Source organism: Loxodonta africana, chromosome 3 (genome assembly GCF_030014295.1).
Source record: "Loxodonta africana isolate mLoxAfr1 chromosome 3, mLoxAfr1.hap2, whole genome shotgun sequence".
Classification (NCBI taxonomy): domain Eukaryota; kingdom Metazoa; phylum Chordata; class Mammalia; order Proboscidea; family Elephantidae; genus Loxodonta; species Loxodonta africana.
The window spans coordinates 170,077,546-170,089,635 of record NC_087344.1 but is presented as its reverse complement, the minus strand read 5'-3'; the positions used below and the strand labels follow the sequence as shown (position 1 = coordinate 170,089,635).

General features: G+C 41.6%; 1 protein-coding gene across 1 annotated transcript in view; it reads left to right on the top strand.

Moving 5' to 3' along the window:
* Positions 1–540: 540 nt before the first annotated feature.
* NTNG1 (netrin G1) overlaps positions 541–12,090 on the top strand; it is a 414,307-nt gene continuing 402,757 nt past the window's right edge. The window contains exons 1-2 of the mRNA XM_003409379.4: positions 541–1,670; positions 8,876–9,640. Of these exons, the coding sequence (XP_003409427.1) occupies positions 9,395–9,640 (246 nt within the window). The 5' untranslated portion in view covers positions 541–1,670; positions 8,876–9,394. The remainder of the gene's footprint in view (positions 1,671–8,875; positions 9,641–12,090) is intronic.

Below are 12,090 nucleotides of genomic sequence, written 5' to 3'. Positions count from 1 at the left end.
CCTGTACTATGTCAGTGCTACAGGACAGAGAAGGGAACCACAGAGCTCTCCTGATTCCTGCACTGGAACGAGTGGAAGGTGGGAAGATTCACTGTGGTCTCCCAGGTATTGGAGGGAAGGCGTGCGGTGCTTGGAACCCTCCCCTTCCTCTCGACTGCACAAGGCCCAGGAGGAACTGGTTACATGGTCAATTCAACCGCCTTCTCTCCCATGCATCCTTCTATCAACACCACTCTCAGTCATCACCCTGGAAAAATGACCCCTGTGCTTTTAGCCCTTCACCTTCCTTGTAGGGCATGTAGTCCTTGTGTAGCTACCCCGCTGGTGGGGAAGGCAGTCTTAGGGCTGGGGCATTAGTTTTCCTCTTGGGAAAGGCAAAGAGGCCGGAAATGCACTGCTGTCTCTTGAACTTCAACTTTCTAAAGGAGAATGGATTTCTAAATATTCGAGCCTTGCGCTGTAGGGGCCGCTGGCAGGATAAGCGAATTGTAAGTTGAAAAATAATTTGCGATCACTGCTAGGGGGGAGGGGTGTGTTTAGAACAGTTTGAGGAGGGGATGAAGGAGTGAGGGGTGGGATCAGCGGGGGCAGAAGGTGGGAGGTTGGTGGGGAGCAACTAGAAAAGCCGCTTCTCCGGACGAGCCGGGGTTGGGGGCTGGAGGGTGGTCTTGTAGTCACAGCACCCGAGGTCGTGGAGCGGAGGCAGCGATGGCCAGAACGGTAACAGCACTAGCAAGCGGGACGGAGCTAGGACCGCTCGGAGAGCCCAGGTCTCGAGGTAGTATAAGGTTTGCAATCCTTCCACTTGCTGGCAGTTGCAGAAGAAGATCTGCTTTTAAGTGAAACGTACTTGCCACCCCTCCTGGAGCCGCGGTTTCCCCGGGCTTGCTTCTTTCCTTCTCCCTCTGCTGGCCCTCGCGCTCACTCTTTAATTTGTGCGCGCCCCTAAGTTTGCCGAGAGCTCGCTGCCCGCACGGAGCAGGGTCCCGGACGCAATCCAGAAGCATCGTGGGCCATGTATATTTCATCAAATGGACTTTGGGTGCGTCGCGTCTCGCAGCCATCAACGCTATGTGCAGTGACATTTCTGACTTGAGTGGAGGAATGCGCGAAGGAAGCCCGGGCGACACTGGTACTAGAGGATCTTCTTGGCGCCAATACTAATTGTCCTGATTTATGTCCCCTCTGACTAAGCTCAACGTCTTCATCTGAAATAAAATGAAAGCGGTGCCAAGCGGGGTAGAACCTCCTGGCCGCTGGTTCTGATCCCCGGGAATCAGGAAATCGCCCTGCAGCTAAAAAAAAAAAAAAAAAAGAAAGAAAGAAAGGAAATAGAAATAGGGGGAAAAAAAAATCCCTCAGTAAAAGTTTAAGGCGAGAAGTGGCAGAGGCAGCAGCGCGAGAAGGCGCGGAGCAGAGCCGGCGAGCGGGGGACTGGGCCGGCAAGACCTCCCGAAGGCTGCGATTTCATTATTAATAACACTATATTTTTGGAGGGAGAGGCACCTTTCTCATCCTCTCTTCCTCTCCGCCCACCCCATCATCTACCTGTCAAAGTCACTGATCTTTTGCATTTCGGGAGAGGACGTCAACGGGAAGGAATTCCCCCCTCGGTGCGGGCTCCGAGAGGGGGCGACGCGCAGGAGGCTCCCCCCGGGGGCTGGAGGAAGGTAATTAAGCGGCGGGGAGTGGCGTGCCGGCTCGGGCGCCGGGTCCGCAGGGTCCTCTCCCGCGGCCCGCCTGGCGCGATCGGGACCCCGGGGCTGCGGCGGCGGGTCCGGTCCACACCCCCACCCCTCCCGCTCCGCCCGCGCCCGGGAGGTGGCTCCGCGGAAGCAGCAGCCGCCGCCCGCCGGTGCGCTGCCCGCGGGCTCCGCTGCTGCGGCCGCCGCCCGAGGCGGACCAGGCTGGGCAGGGCCGCCGCCCCGCGCCGTCGGCTCGGCTCCCGCCCAGCGCAAGGGCAAATGGGCCACCGGGTAAGTGCGGCTTGCTTCCCCTCATTCAGCGACCCACGCGTCTCCTCTCCGCCCCTCTGCCGCCGGGCGGCCTCCCTCCCTCCGGTCCCCCCGGTGCAATCCACAGGCGGGAGGGAAGGCTCTGGGTGGGCGAGGAACTTTCTAAAGCGCCTTGAGGAGGCAGCGTGCGGAGCCTGTGCGCGCACACACAGCCTGCACACTCTCACACCCACACACATGTCCTCCTGGGTGTGCGCCCCGAGCAGGTTACGAGTCTGCCTGCTGTATCCAGAGCCCGGCGCTGGGTCGGTACCTCCATCGACGGACTGCCATGCACACAGCGCGCTCTCCTTCTCTCGCGCACCTGACCACACTCAAGGCGCAGGAGGGTCCCCCGCCCCCCACCTTTCACCAGTTGTCTTTGCTTTGGGGAAAAAAACTTGCCCTGTTACCGGCCAGGTGAAGCCGGTGGCCACATTGAGAGATTTTGAAGTCCCTTTCTTTTAATCTCTTTTATTGGTGTGAGATTAAAACCTTACTATCCCGTGTTCTGTAGCTGAGGAGAAAGGAAAATTGCGAGGGGAAAGACTTGGTGTAGGAATGCTATTTGGAAATTTTTTTTTCAGATTCTTTCCTGGCAGTACATTAATCGGTTGATGAATTCGGCTTAGGACAGTGAATTGCTCTCCTGTATGGATCTGTGGATATCTATATATAATACAAATAATACTGAATATTATTGGGCCCAAAATAACCAATTAAGTGATTCATGCAAGGGAAAAGTTGGATTAAAAAAGAAACTGCGCCCTCTGCTGTTTATTTTAGTAACCTTACTCGGGACCTTTTTTTTTTTTTTTTCCTTCCAGAAATCCACTTAAGAGTAGGTTGTCATCTTACAGGGCAACGGAGGAAAATTCCTAGCGGGGATTTTAAAACAACTTTCTGTGGAAAAGTCGGAGACTGCGTTCTCGTCATTACATCATGTATTGATATCCAGAGGGTAGAGGCATTCGTTCCCCATTTCCTCCCCATTCTTCTCTTTATCCGGGAATGATCAATCTAGCACGACATTGCAACTCTTCAATGCATTGTTCGCCTATGTAATCTCCTTCTCCCCACCTCTCCTTCCCAAGCCAATTACATTCAGGCTCATAAATACAGTTTCAAGCCATCCTTATTAACTTCTTGGCATGACAGTAGCAACCTGACTCCTCCCTCCCCCCCCCCTTTTTTTTAGGCCAAGGGCACTAAGGGATGTGATACTAAGATTTTCCAAGACTAGAAGGAGTTGAGTGTACCTTTAAATGTTTGTATGAAGCAAAGCAGGAGTGATTCAACAAATGGGGTAAGAAGAATACTGAAAAGTCTACAAGAAAACTCAGAACAGCTTCCTCTCCCAGTAATGGAGTCTCTTAACAGTTTGTCAATCTTTGGAATGGAAAATTCTGAGTAAGAGTCAGAATCCCGCTAAACATATGGCGAATCTGGCAGTAGACTTGCTCTAGAAATAAGGCCCTATTTTATGACTGGAAATGCTAAAAGTTTTCTTATCTTACAGAAATGAAAAAAAAAAAAAAAAAGAAAGCTCTTCCAGCAAAAAAAAAAAAAAAATTTTTTTTCAAATATGCTTACTTGTTAAACTTATCAGAAAAAGTTTTCCAGAATGTCTCTTTTTGGGGGGGAGGAGCAAGAGTTGGCTGCTGGGCTGGATTTGAGGACTGTCCCTAACCTGTGGGGAATTAGCAATCCCACATTTAAATATTTTGAACTGTGCCACTTTGAATGCCTGCGCCAGCCCCTTTCTTTTTGGTAAAGGAAAAGCAGCTGTTCAAGACTATTTTTTGAGATAAGCAACTTTTCGGTTTTTCCTTAGGGTAAATTTTGGATTTTTGCATGTGGTTCAGCAAGCAAAGAAGAAATGTATCCAGCATTTCACACATATAAAGGTTTTCTTTTTTGGATACCATGAAATAAGATGTATTTCACCACTGAGACCAACATCAGAACATTTCAGGATTCCATATATTTGACTTTTAATTTAATTTTCATTTTGCAAAATTTAAGAGGGATAATCTTTAAACCAGTTTCCTTTATTAGGACATATAGCTGTTTTTCCTATTAGATTTTTATTTTGTCAGCTTTCACTGGGCATGTGTGTTAAAATGGTTCAGGCAAATGTACTATTTCCTTTTGTATATTTCTAATTGGTGCAAATAACCTGTTTTTGCTTCCATTAATATCCTGAAAACTCTCAGTTAATATGTTAAAAAATTAAGGAATGGCACTTTTAGTTGATAGGTTTTGTAAGCGTTGTGAGCACTGGGAGAGAGTTTTAGAGTTGCAAAACACCGAGTCGCTTGGAAAGAAAGAACATTTCATACAACTCAGCAAATCAATTATATGTTAACCTGGGAAAAACAGATGCATGAGTGTGTGTGAATTATATTGTATTATATCTCAGTGGAAGGTTTAGAATACTTAAAAAAAAATTATTTGCAGAATCTAGAGTTCTGTTTCAAAACTTCACGTGGGTGTAGATTTTCTCAAATGTGTATTTGAGACCTGGGATCTCTGAACTTCCCTCTGTGAGAGAATGGATGCTTTTGTTGTTCACATGGGAATGAAACACCAGATTTCCTCTAGGTTTAGCTGATTCTGAAATAATTTTATGTGTTATCCAGTCCCCAAACCTTCTGAAAAACACATGATATTTAATTTCTCTCATCAGTCTTCTGTCAATGAAAACAGAGATCTTTCAAGTACTGAAGTGTGTTCTTTGGTTTTATTAAGAATCTCATGATAGGCAGTTGCTCAGAATATCCAATCAAATATGAGTAGGATATGCCAATGATGTTGTACATGTTAAATTCCCTACATGTTGAAAGACAGTTAAGAAAAGGATAGAAACAGATGTTTCCCATTAAGATGTCTAGAAATTGCAATCTTCACTACAAATAAGTGCCAAGAGTGTTCAATATGTGTTACAATATCTCATGTAGCAAATCTCATGATAACTGTGTTGGAAGCTGCTAATTTTGATATTTGTACATATCTTTACCCCTTTAGGGTTTTCATTCAATGGAATATGATTATAGTCAATTTTCTTTTTGTTCCTTCCCATTCAGAAACATGTATATTTATAAAATTCTTAATGCCTGTGAGGAATGAGTCAATAGCTGTCTATTTCAGGTGCCCCTGAACAGCTGAGTATTTATGGAATAAATACCCTACTACTACCACCCCCACTTCCTAGTTAGATTATATAATAAAGCAAATGCTGAAAGCCAGTTAGAGTTAGTAGATTTCCTGGCAATATTTTCCTCTCAGATGTTGATGAAATTGGCAATTTCTTTTGGGATAGAATTACCTACAGTTTTTTATCATTATTCCTTTCATGTAATATTTTGGGAAGCTCCTGTTTTGTTGAAAGGGACTGTGACATACTTTGTGAAAAGGTAATCCAAGGTAGAAAGGAACTAACTTCAGAATCCAGCAGAAAGATATGTGCCACGTCTGCAAAGCCAATTTATAGCCCATTGTAGTCCTGATCAATAACGTCTACCAACTGGAGGGCCATGACATAATTTTGTATTTTGACATTGGCTCTGGACATTTATACACCTGCCAGAGGCCTATGGAGTGCTCATAGCATGTTAGTTTGTATTTTTCTGTTTTTAAATAATAATAATAAAAAAAAACCTCCTCAAGACTGTAGTTTACAGGTAGAGACAATGACACTATTTGATTATAGTGAGTTTCCAAGGTTCGCAAAGTTAAGAGCTAGAGCCGGCACTGCCCAGAGACATCTTGGGACATTGCTTACATTTGGGGGATTCAGACTTCTGAAACAAATTCAAAGCCTGTATTACTTGGCAATCAGACCAGTTAGGGGCCAGAAGGGATCAGCTTACAAAGTCCCAAAATATGTCTTTGACTGTCATTCTCATAGTCAGTTTGCTGAGCTATTTATTGTACTGCCCTAGCTTTAAAGAGGACATTGATAATTTTAACCTGGTTGAAAGCATAGCCAGATGGGAACCAGTACCATGAGGTAATACAGGTTAAGGTATAAAGAGCCTTCTATTTTTACATGGTTTTATTTGCTTTGAAAACTCCATAATAATACTTCAACAACAAATTCGTGAATTTGAGACAGACTTCTTTTCGGTTATGTGTCATGGAAGTTCATAGATTAATTCCTTACTCATTTTAAGTTGAGGATTTTCTTTGAAGTGCATATGGTACTGGGAAGTAAGGAGGCTCAAAGCGAAAGACACATCATAGCTGACGCTACAAACATAAAAATTAGAGTGAAACATCGAATAATTATGTTAAAGAACAGCCGAGTGACCCTCTGCTCGTGATGTGTAATATGCCATGGTCAATATCTTTTCCTGTGTCAATGGGAGCTCATTAAATGTAAATTCTGCAGACTAACTGAGCCATGCCATATTAGTGCTTGCCAAAGCTTGACATTTTTAATACATTAATAATATGTCTGTAATGTAATGGAAAACTATTAATCACAACTGGTTATATGCCAGAAATTGAAGCTATAATTGGCTGCTTCTTGTCAGGAATGCCTGTCGCACAGTCCTGCATTTGCCTAATATTCAAATATCTTGCACTCCTGTGCATTTTTGCTTGTCAGTTCTCTCAATTCGATCAATGCTGTAGTCCATAACTCTGTGTAATGACCATCATTATAATTCTCCTATACTCTAATGAGAATTCGTTATATTGGGATTGCTGTTGTGTCAGGAGGCAGTGACAGGTTCACAGGCTTTTCCTTAGTGTCCAAATTTTTCCCGTACTAATGTATGGGCACCTTTTAGTTTGTGGCTGTGTTAAGGCAAAATGCGGATGAGGACAGTGTCCAAGAATAAATGGGTGAGGGAGATGGTAAAAAAAAATGTTAAAAAAAATATACACATTTAAGACTAATTTCAGGGAGCATGCAAACATATGATACTTAAATCCATGTTTAAAAAATAATATAAAAAATTAACACATTCTGCTTACTCAGTTCGAACTCAAAGCAGTCCATTCCAAGTCTTCAAGACTGCATCGTTTTTGGAAAATAAGTAGCTGTGTATTTGACAATAAGAATTGAAGTTAATAATTTCTGGTCTATAGATTTTACACTGCCCACCTCCGCCCTCCTGGGAAAGTGTTTGTTTCCTGCTATAATAAAGTAGTAAACACATTTGAAAAATGCATGTAGAAAGGATAAATTTGTGCTATTTTTAACACCTTTTCAGATTATTAATTGTCAAATTGTTGGGTGTTTCTGAAAATATCAACTTAAAATTACTAATGAAACTGGAAACAAAAAACAGAAGGCTGTGATAGCCACAACACATGCTTCTCTGTGTTTTTCTCTTTAGCTTAAGATTTCAAAATGTGTTCAACACAGTATAGTCTTTATGGTACAAGAAAGAAGCAGATTCAAATCTATAGTTTATACATGATCAGACAAACTGCTAATTATTGCTTCATGGAAACTCAAATATTCAACACTCTCCCTAATAGAAAATATCACAAATTGTAGCTGTATGATAACATTTTATGAATTGAATATAATGAAAATTGCACTTGCATCCATAAAGCAATTATTATAAATTACTTTGCTATGGAAACACAATTCAACCATCTGTTGGCATTTCATAGTCTGTGGCTTAGTTCATTTTAAGATGGTGCATTATTTAAATATAGTGAATTCCTTTTATAAGAGTGTTTGAAGATAGTGAACTTCCATATTTAAACTGGTCAATGTGAATTGAAGGAAATGTAGTGGAATTTTCCAAAACTGTAGGCTTTTTTGTCCTTTTTGAATTGTTTATAGTTAATTTTTGGGACTGTGAATAGGACCAACTATTTAAGCAAATATACCATTTTTACACCTGGATTCCATATATTACTGTTTGTTTAGATTTGGATAATCATCTCAAAGGAAAAAGTTCCCAGTTAAATGCACCAATCACTTCTACCCATCGTTATGCAGGCTGCATTATAAGTTAACCAAAAGTACTTTTAAATAGTAATTTCCATTTTCTCTGTGAATTAGTGCCGTATTATTCAGCTTCATGGCCTGTTAACTCACCCTCAGCTATTTTTGTATGTGCATTTTAAATTGTTTTACTGGAGCTTTTAGTTTTAAAGTAGCATATAATATTTGCCTTTGGGACAAATTCACTTCTGTTACAGAAAGTAACTGCAAATGCAGATGTAATGGCTATAAAGAGATGTGGGAAAATAAAAGACTCTTATGAACAGAAAATTTACCCCTTTGGTTTTATTTTTGAAAAGAATTTTTTTTTTTTTTTTAATCCAGAGAGCCAAGTTGTCTTTATCACTACATACAACTAAACAAAAGAGGCTAAATTCTTGCAATATAATGAGCAAACCCACAGGGACAGGCTCAGGCCAACAATGCTGGTTTTCACTCCAGCTAACAAAAGCTAAGAAATACACAAGGAATTTGGCGATTTTAGGGTCTCTTTGCCAAGAGACAAAAGGCATACAAGGAGTTGTCATTTCTTTGTCAGTGTAATAAAAGAGCTCATTTCCCACATTGTTCTCTTGGAAGATTTTCTAGCACATGAGAAATGTTTCAATCTAGGCACTTGCTATCAGTTTTGTCAAGATGGAAATATAATTTTTGAAGCGAAAATCTGTTCCTCACCTGGAATACACACATCTGTCTTTGTTGTGGAAGAGTTAAATCCTTCATAGAGAAGTTCCCCCCAGTGTGAATGATTTCCGTGGTTTGCTCGTTCTAGGGAAGCAACCGAGTACAGGCTATCCATATTACACCAATTTGCTTTATATTACGTCAAAAACCAAAATATCAACATATCATACACTTTGTAATACATTGATTCTGGGTCAATAATTCTTACTCTTATTGTTTCTAAAAGGTGTTGGTGCCAGAAGAAAAGAATGATTGATGGGAAACAGACACCGGGCTATCAACACTCATCCTTTGGCTTCAGATACTGATATCTCGGCGCGTCTAATCTCCGTTTCTGAGCTGTGAACATCGAGGATCACTCAGGGTTATCAGATGTATAATGGAAGACCCATCACTTTGCTAAATTATTATCTGCTACTGGACATCTTTTACAAAAACCAAACTAGACCTGTGTCTGCTGAATATGTTCTAGGACAAAGAAAACGCCGCAAGTTGTTGATGCCTACCACACAAGTATGTTAGGCTTCCACCAAAGTCCTCGGTATTTCCGAACACGCACAATATCTTAACTCTTCACGTTTGATTTTGGAGTCTGGTTTGAAGTCTAGCCTTCTTTTTTTTTTTTCTTTGAATGTAAGACCTACCTACATATAGACACATATGTATATGTATATATAAAACGGACACAGATCACAGATAAGCAAACTCTGCTTTAGTGACCACGAAACCTGCAAAGAATTTAGAGATGTATTTGTCAAGATTCCTGTCAATTCATGCCCTTTGGGTTACAGTGTCCTCAGTGATGCAGCCCTTCCCTTTGGTGTGGGGACATTATGATGTATGTAAGACTCAGATCTACACAGATGAAGGGAAAGTTTGGGATTACATGGCCTGTCAGCCGGAATCCATGGACATGACCAAGTATCTGAAAGTGAAGCTGGATCCCCCGGATATTACCTGTGGAGACCCTCCTGAGACCTTCTGTGCAATGGTGAGACAACCTTTTTGAATAGAATATTTCATAGCGAATGGGGGCAAGCTGTATATGCCTATGAGTTTGGCGAATGTGAAGACTCATTTCATGCCATAAGCTGAATCTTCAGGTAGCAGATTTGTGTTCCCAGGCTAACTCCCTTCTCAGTGCAGGCTCGCCCTACCAGGAACTACAATGTGCACAGTGTGGTTAGTGCATTTGGAACTTACCTTCTGCTCCCCTGCAAACCAAAGGCTCACTACAGCAGGTGTATTGTATATATTATTACAAAAATCCAACGGGGGTTGGAGATTGAGAATATGATTAGGTGATATGTGCTGTGTGAAAGAAAAAATCTGCTGGGAAACCAACTTTAAAAACACAAAGCTTTCTTTATACAACTATATAAGGCCAGTCCAAAGTTCCATAGTTAAGGCTCGAATAGATCTCTTGGTTTTCTTCACCAGGAAACTATTGTCATTGGTGAGGAGAACAGTGAAAAGAGAAGCAGAGGATAGAGGAACTAAAGTCTTAAGAGAGGCTTTTCTAGAAAAGTCTTATTTGCCAATTCATACAGTTTCTTATTTTCAAGGGTCATAGTTTCTCATGGGTATTTGAAAGATGAATGTTGAAATGTTGAAACATATTTGCTGAAAACTAATGACTGTGGACATACAAATGCAGATGCTATTCTTTTAATAAGCAAAGTTACAGAATTCTTTGTTCTCGTGGCGCACTGTGTCTACTAAGTGAAAAGGCAAGCTTCGGAGTAGCACATTGAATTTTCACTAAGGACATAGCTGAAACTACACCTACAAAATATTAGTAAACAGACTAGAGATTAAAATGATGTTAAATGTGCTAGAGAATTCAGACAGTATGTTCATTTGGTTTATGTTGTTGTCTTTTATTACAGATGGTCTTTATGCGATCCAAGTACTGTGATCCCATTTTTTTCTACATACAGATATCATTGTATGGCAGGTTTTAATAGTATTCTTATCTGACTTTATTATCTTGAACTTGGCCTGGCATTTTCAGGATAGTGAAACTATTAATCAAGGTAGCATCTGTTCACAGTCCCCGGTGAGTTAAATTAGCATAAGATCATCTTAGACCTAGCATTATAGAAAAGGTTTTGTAACAGGAAACAATTTTGAGCAATAAAGAGTGTTTTCACCTAAAAGCTAAGGGCTTGCCATTTTTCAGAAGTGCCTTTGGGGACTGGTTTGAATTATAGTCTAAACCTGATTTTGTGGAGAGTGAGAAAAAGAGCTTGGCTATTAGGTGTCACTATGACTAAAGTGCCCTAAAAGACTAAATATTTCAAAGAGAGGACCCATCTCTCTGGGAGACAGGTGTATGCTTTGCAAAGAAGTTGCATTTTAGAAGCTGAAGACTTCCAGAAAACAGAGCTTATTCAAACGCATTATACATACCCATTGCTGTCGAGTCGATTCTGACTCAGAGCTATATCACACATTAGCAGCACTACAATAAATCTGTAGAAGAGCGTATGTTGCCTTTAGAAAAGGCCTTTAATAATTTCTCATAAAAGGTCAACTTTATGATCACATTGCCAATCTGGGGTGAAATTGCCATTCGGGTGATAGGTTGTGCAATCTCCCACTCCTTACAGCGGAGGACAAGTTCTGGGCTAGTTCCTCACGTATTAACAACACTCTAGCCCTATATATTGGTTTGCATGACACTTGTCACAATATGCCTCTTCTGGGATTGTTCGATTCACCAATCTAAGTAAAATAGCAAATACCATTTTGCAAGGTGCTATTTCCACCGGCATCGGCACCGTCTGATGTGTTCTACGTGTGATTTGTACGTGCAGCTTCCCTGGTTCCAGGCTCTGGCAAGAGAATGCTTGCCCAGCATGGTTCCTGTCCATCATGTTGAAGCATTTACCTGGGACCTTCAGCATGCCTCATTCTCCCATCCCGAGTGGGAAGGACACATTACAGAGCCTCCCATGCCTGCTTTTCACAGTGACAGGACCTAAGGTCCTTAAACAAGCCAATTCCTACCTCTCCAATGGCTAAGTGATTTTTGAGACCAAAGGGGAAAAAAGAACTAGAATGATATCTCTCAGCTTTCTCAGGTGCAGTAGCATGTATACTTTACATGTTTACATGAAACCCCACAGGACCACCTTTTAAAAGGGTGCATCTTAGTCTGATGCAGACATTCAGAAGCCTTGGTGGCTTTAAACTTGCCATTGAGCGAATAATTTTGCAAGGGAGAGTGTAAGACTTGTGAGATATTACCAATCAATGCTTAATTTGTGCTCCTTAATATGCATATTATTGGCATAACTGATTTAATAATCTAGCCTTCAAATGTGCACCTTGGGACTCTGTATATATATTATATACCAAGTCAGTCATAATGACCTAATATAGCAACACGTCCTCTCTGCAGTTGTGGGTTTTCCGTAAAACTCTTTAGCGTACGGG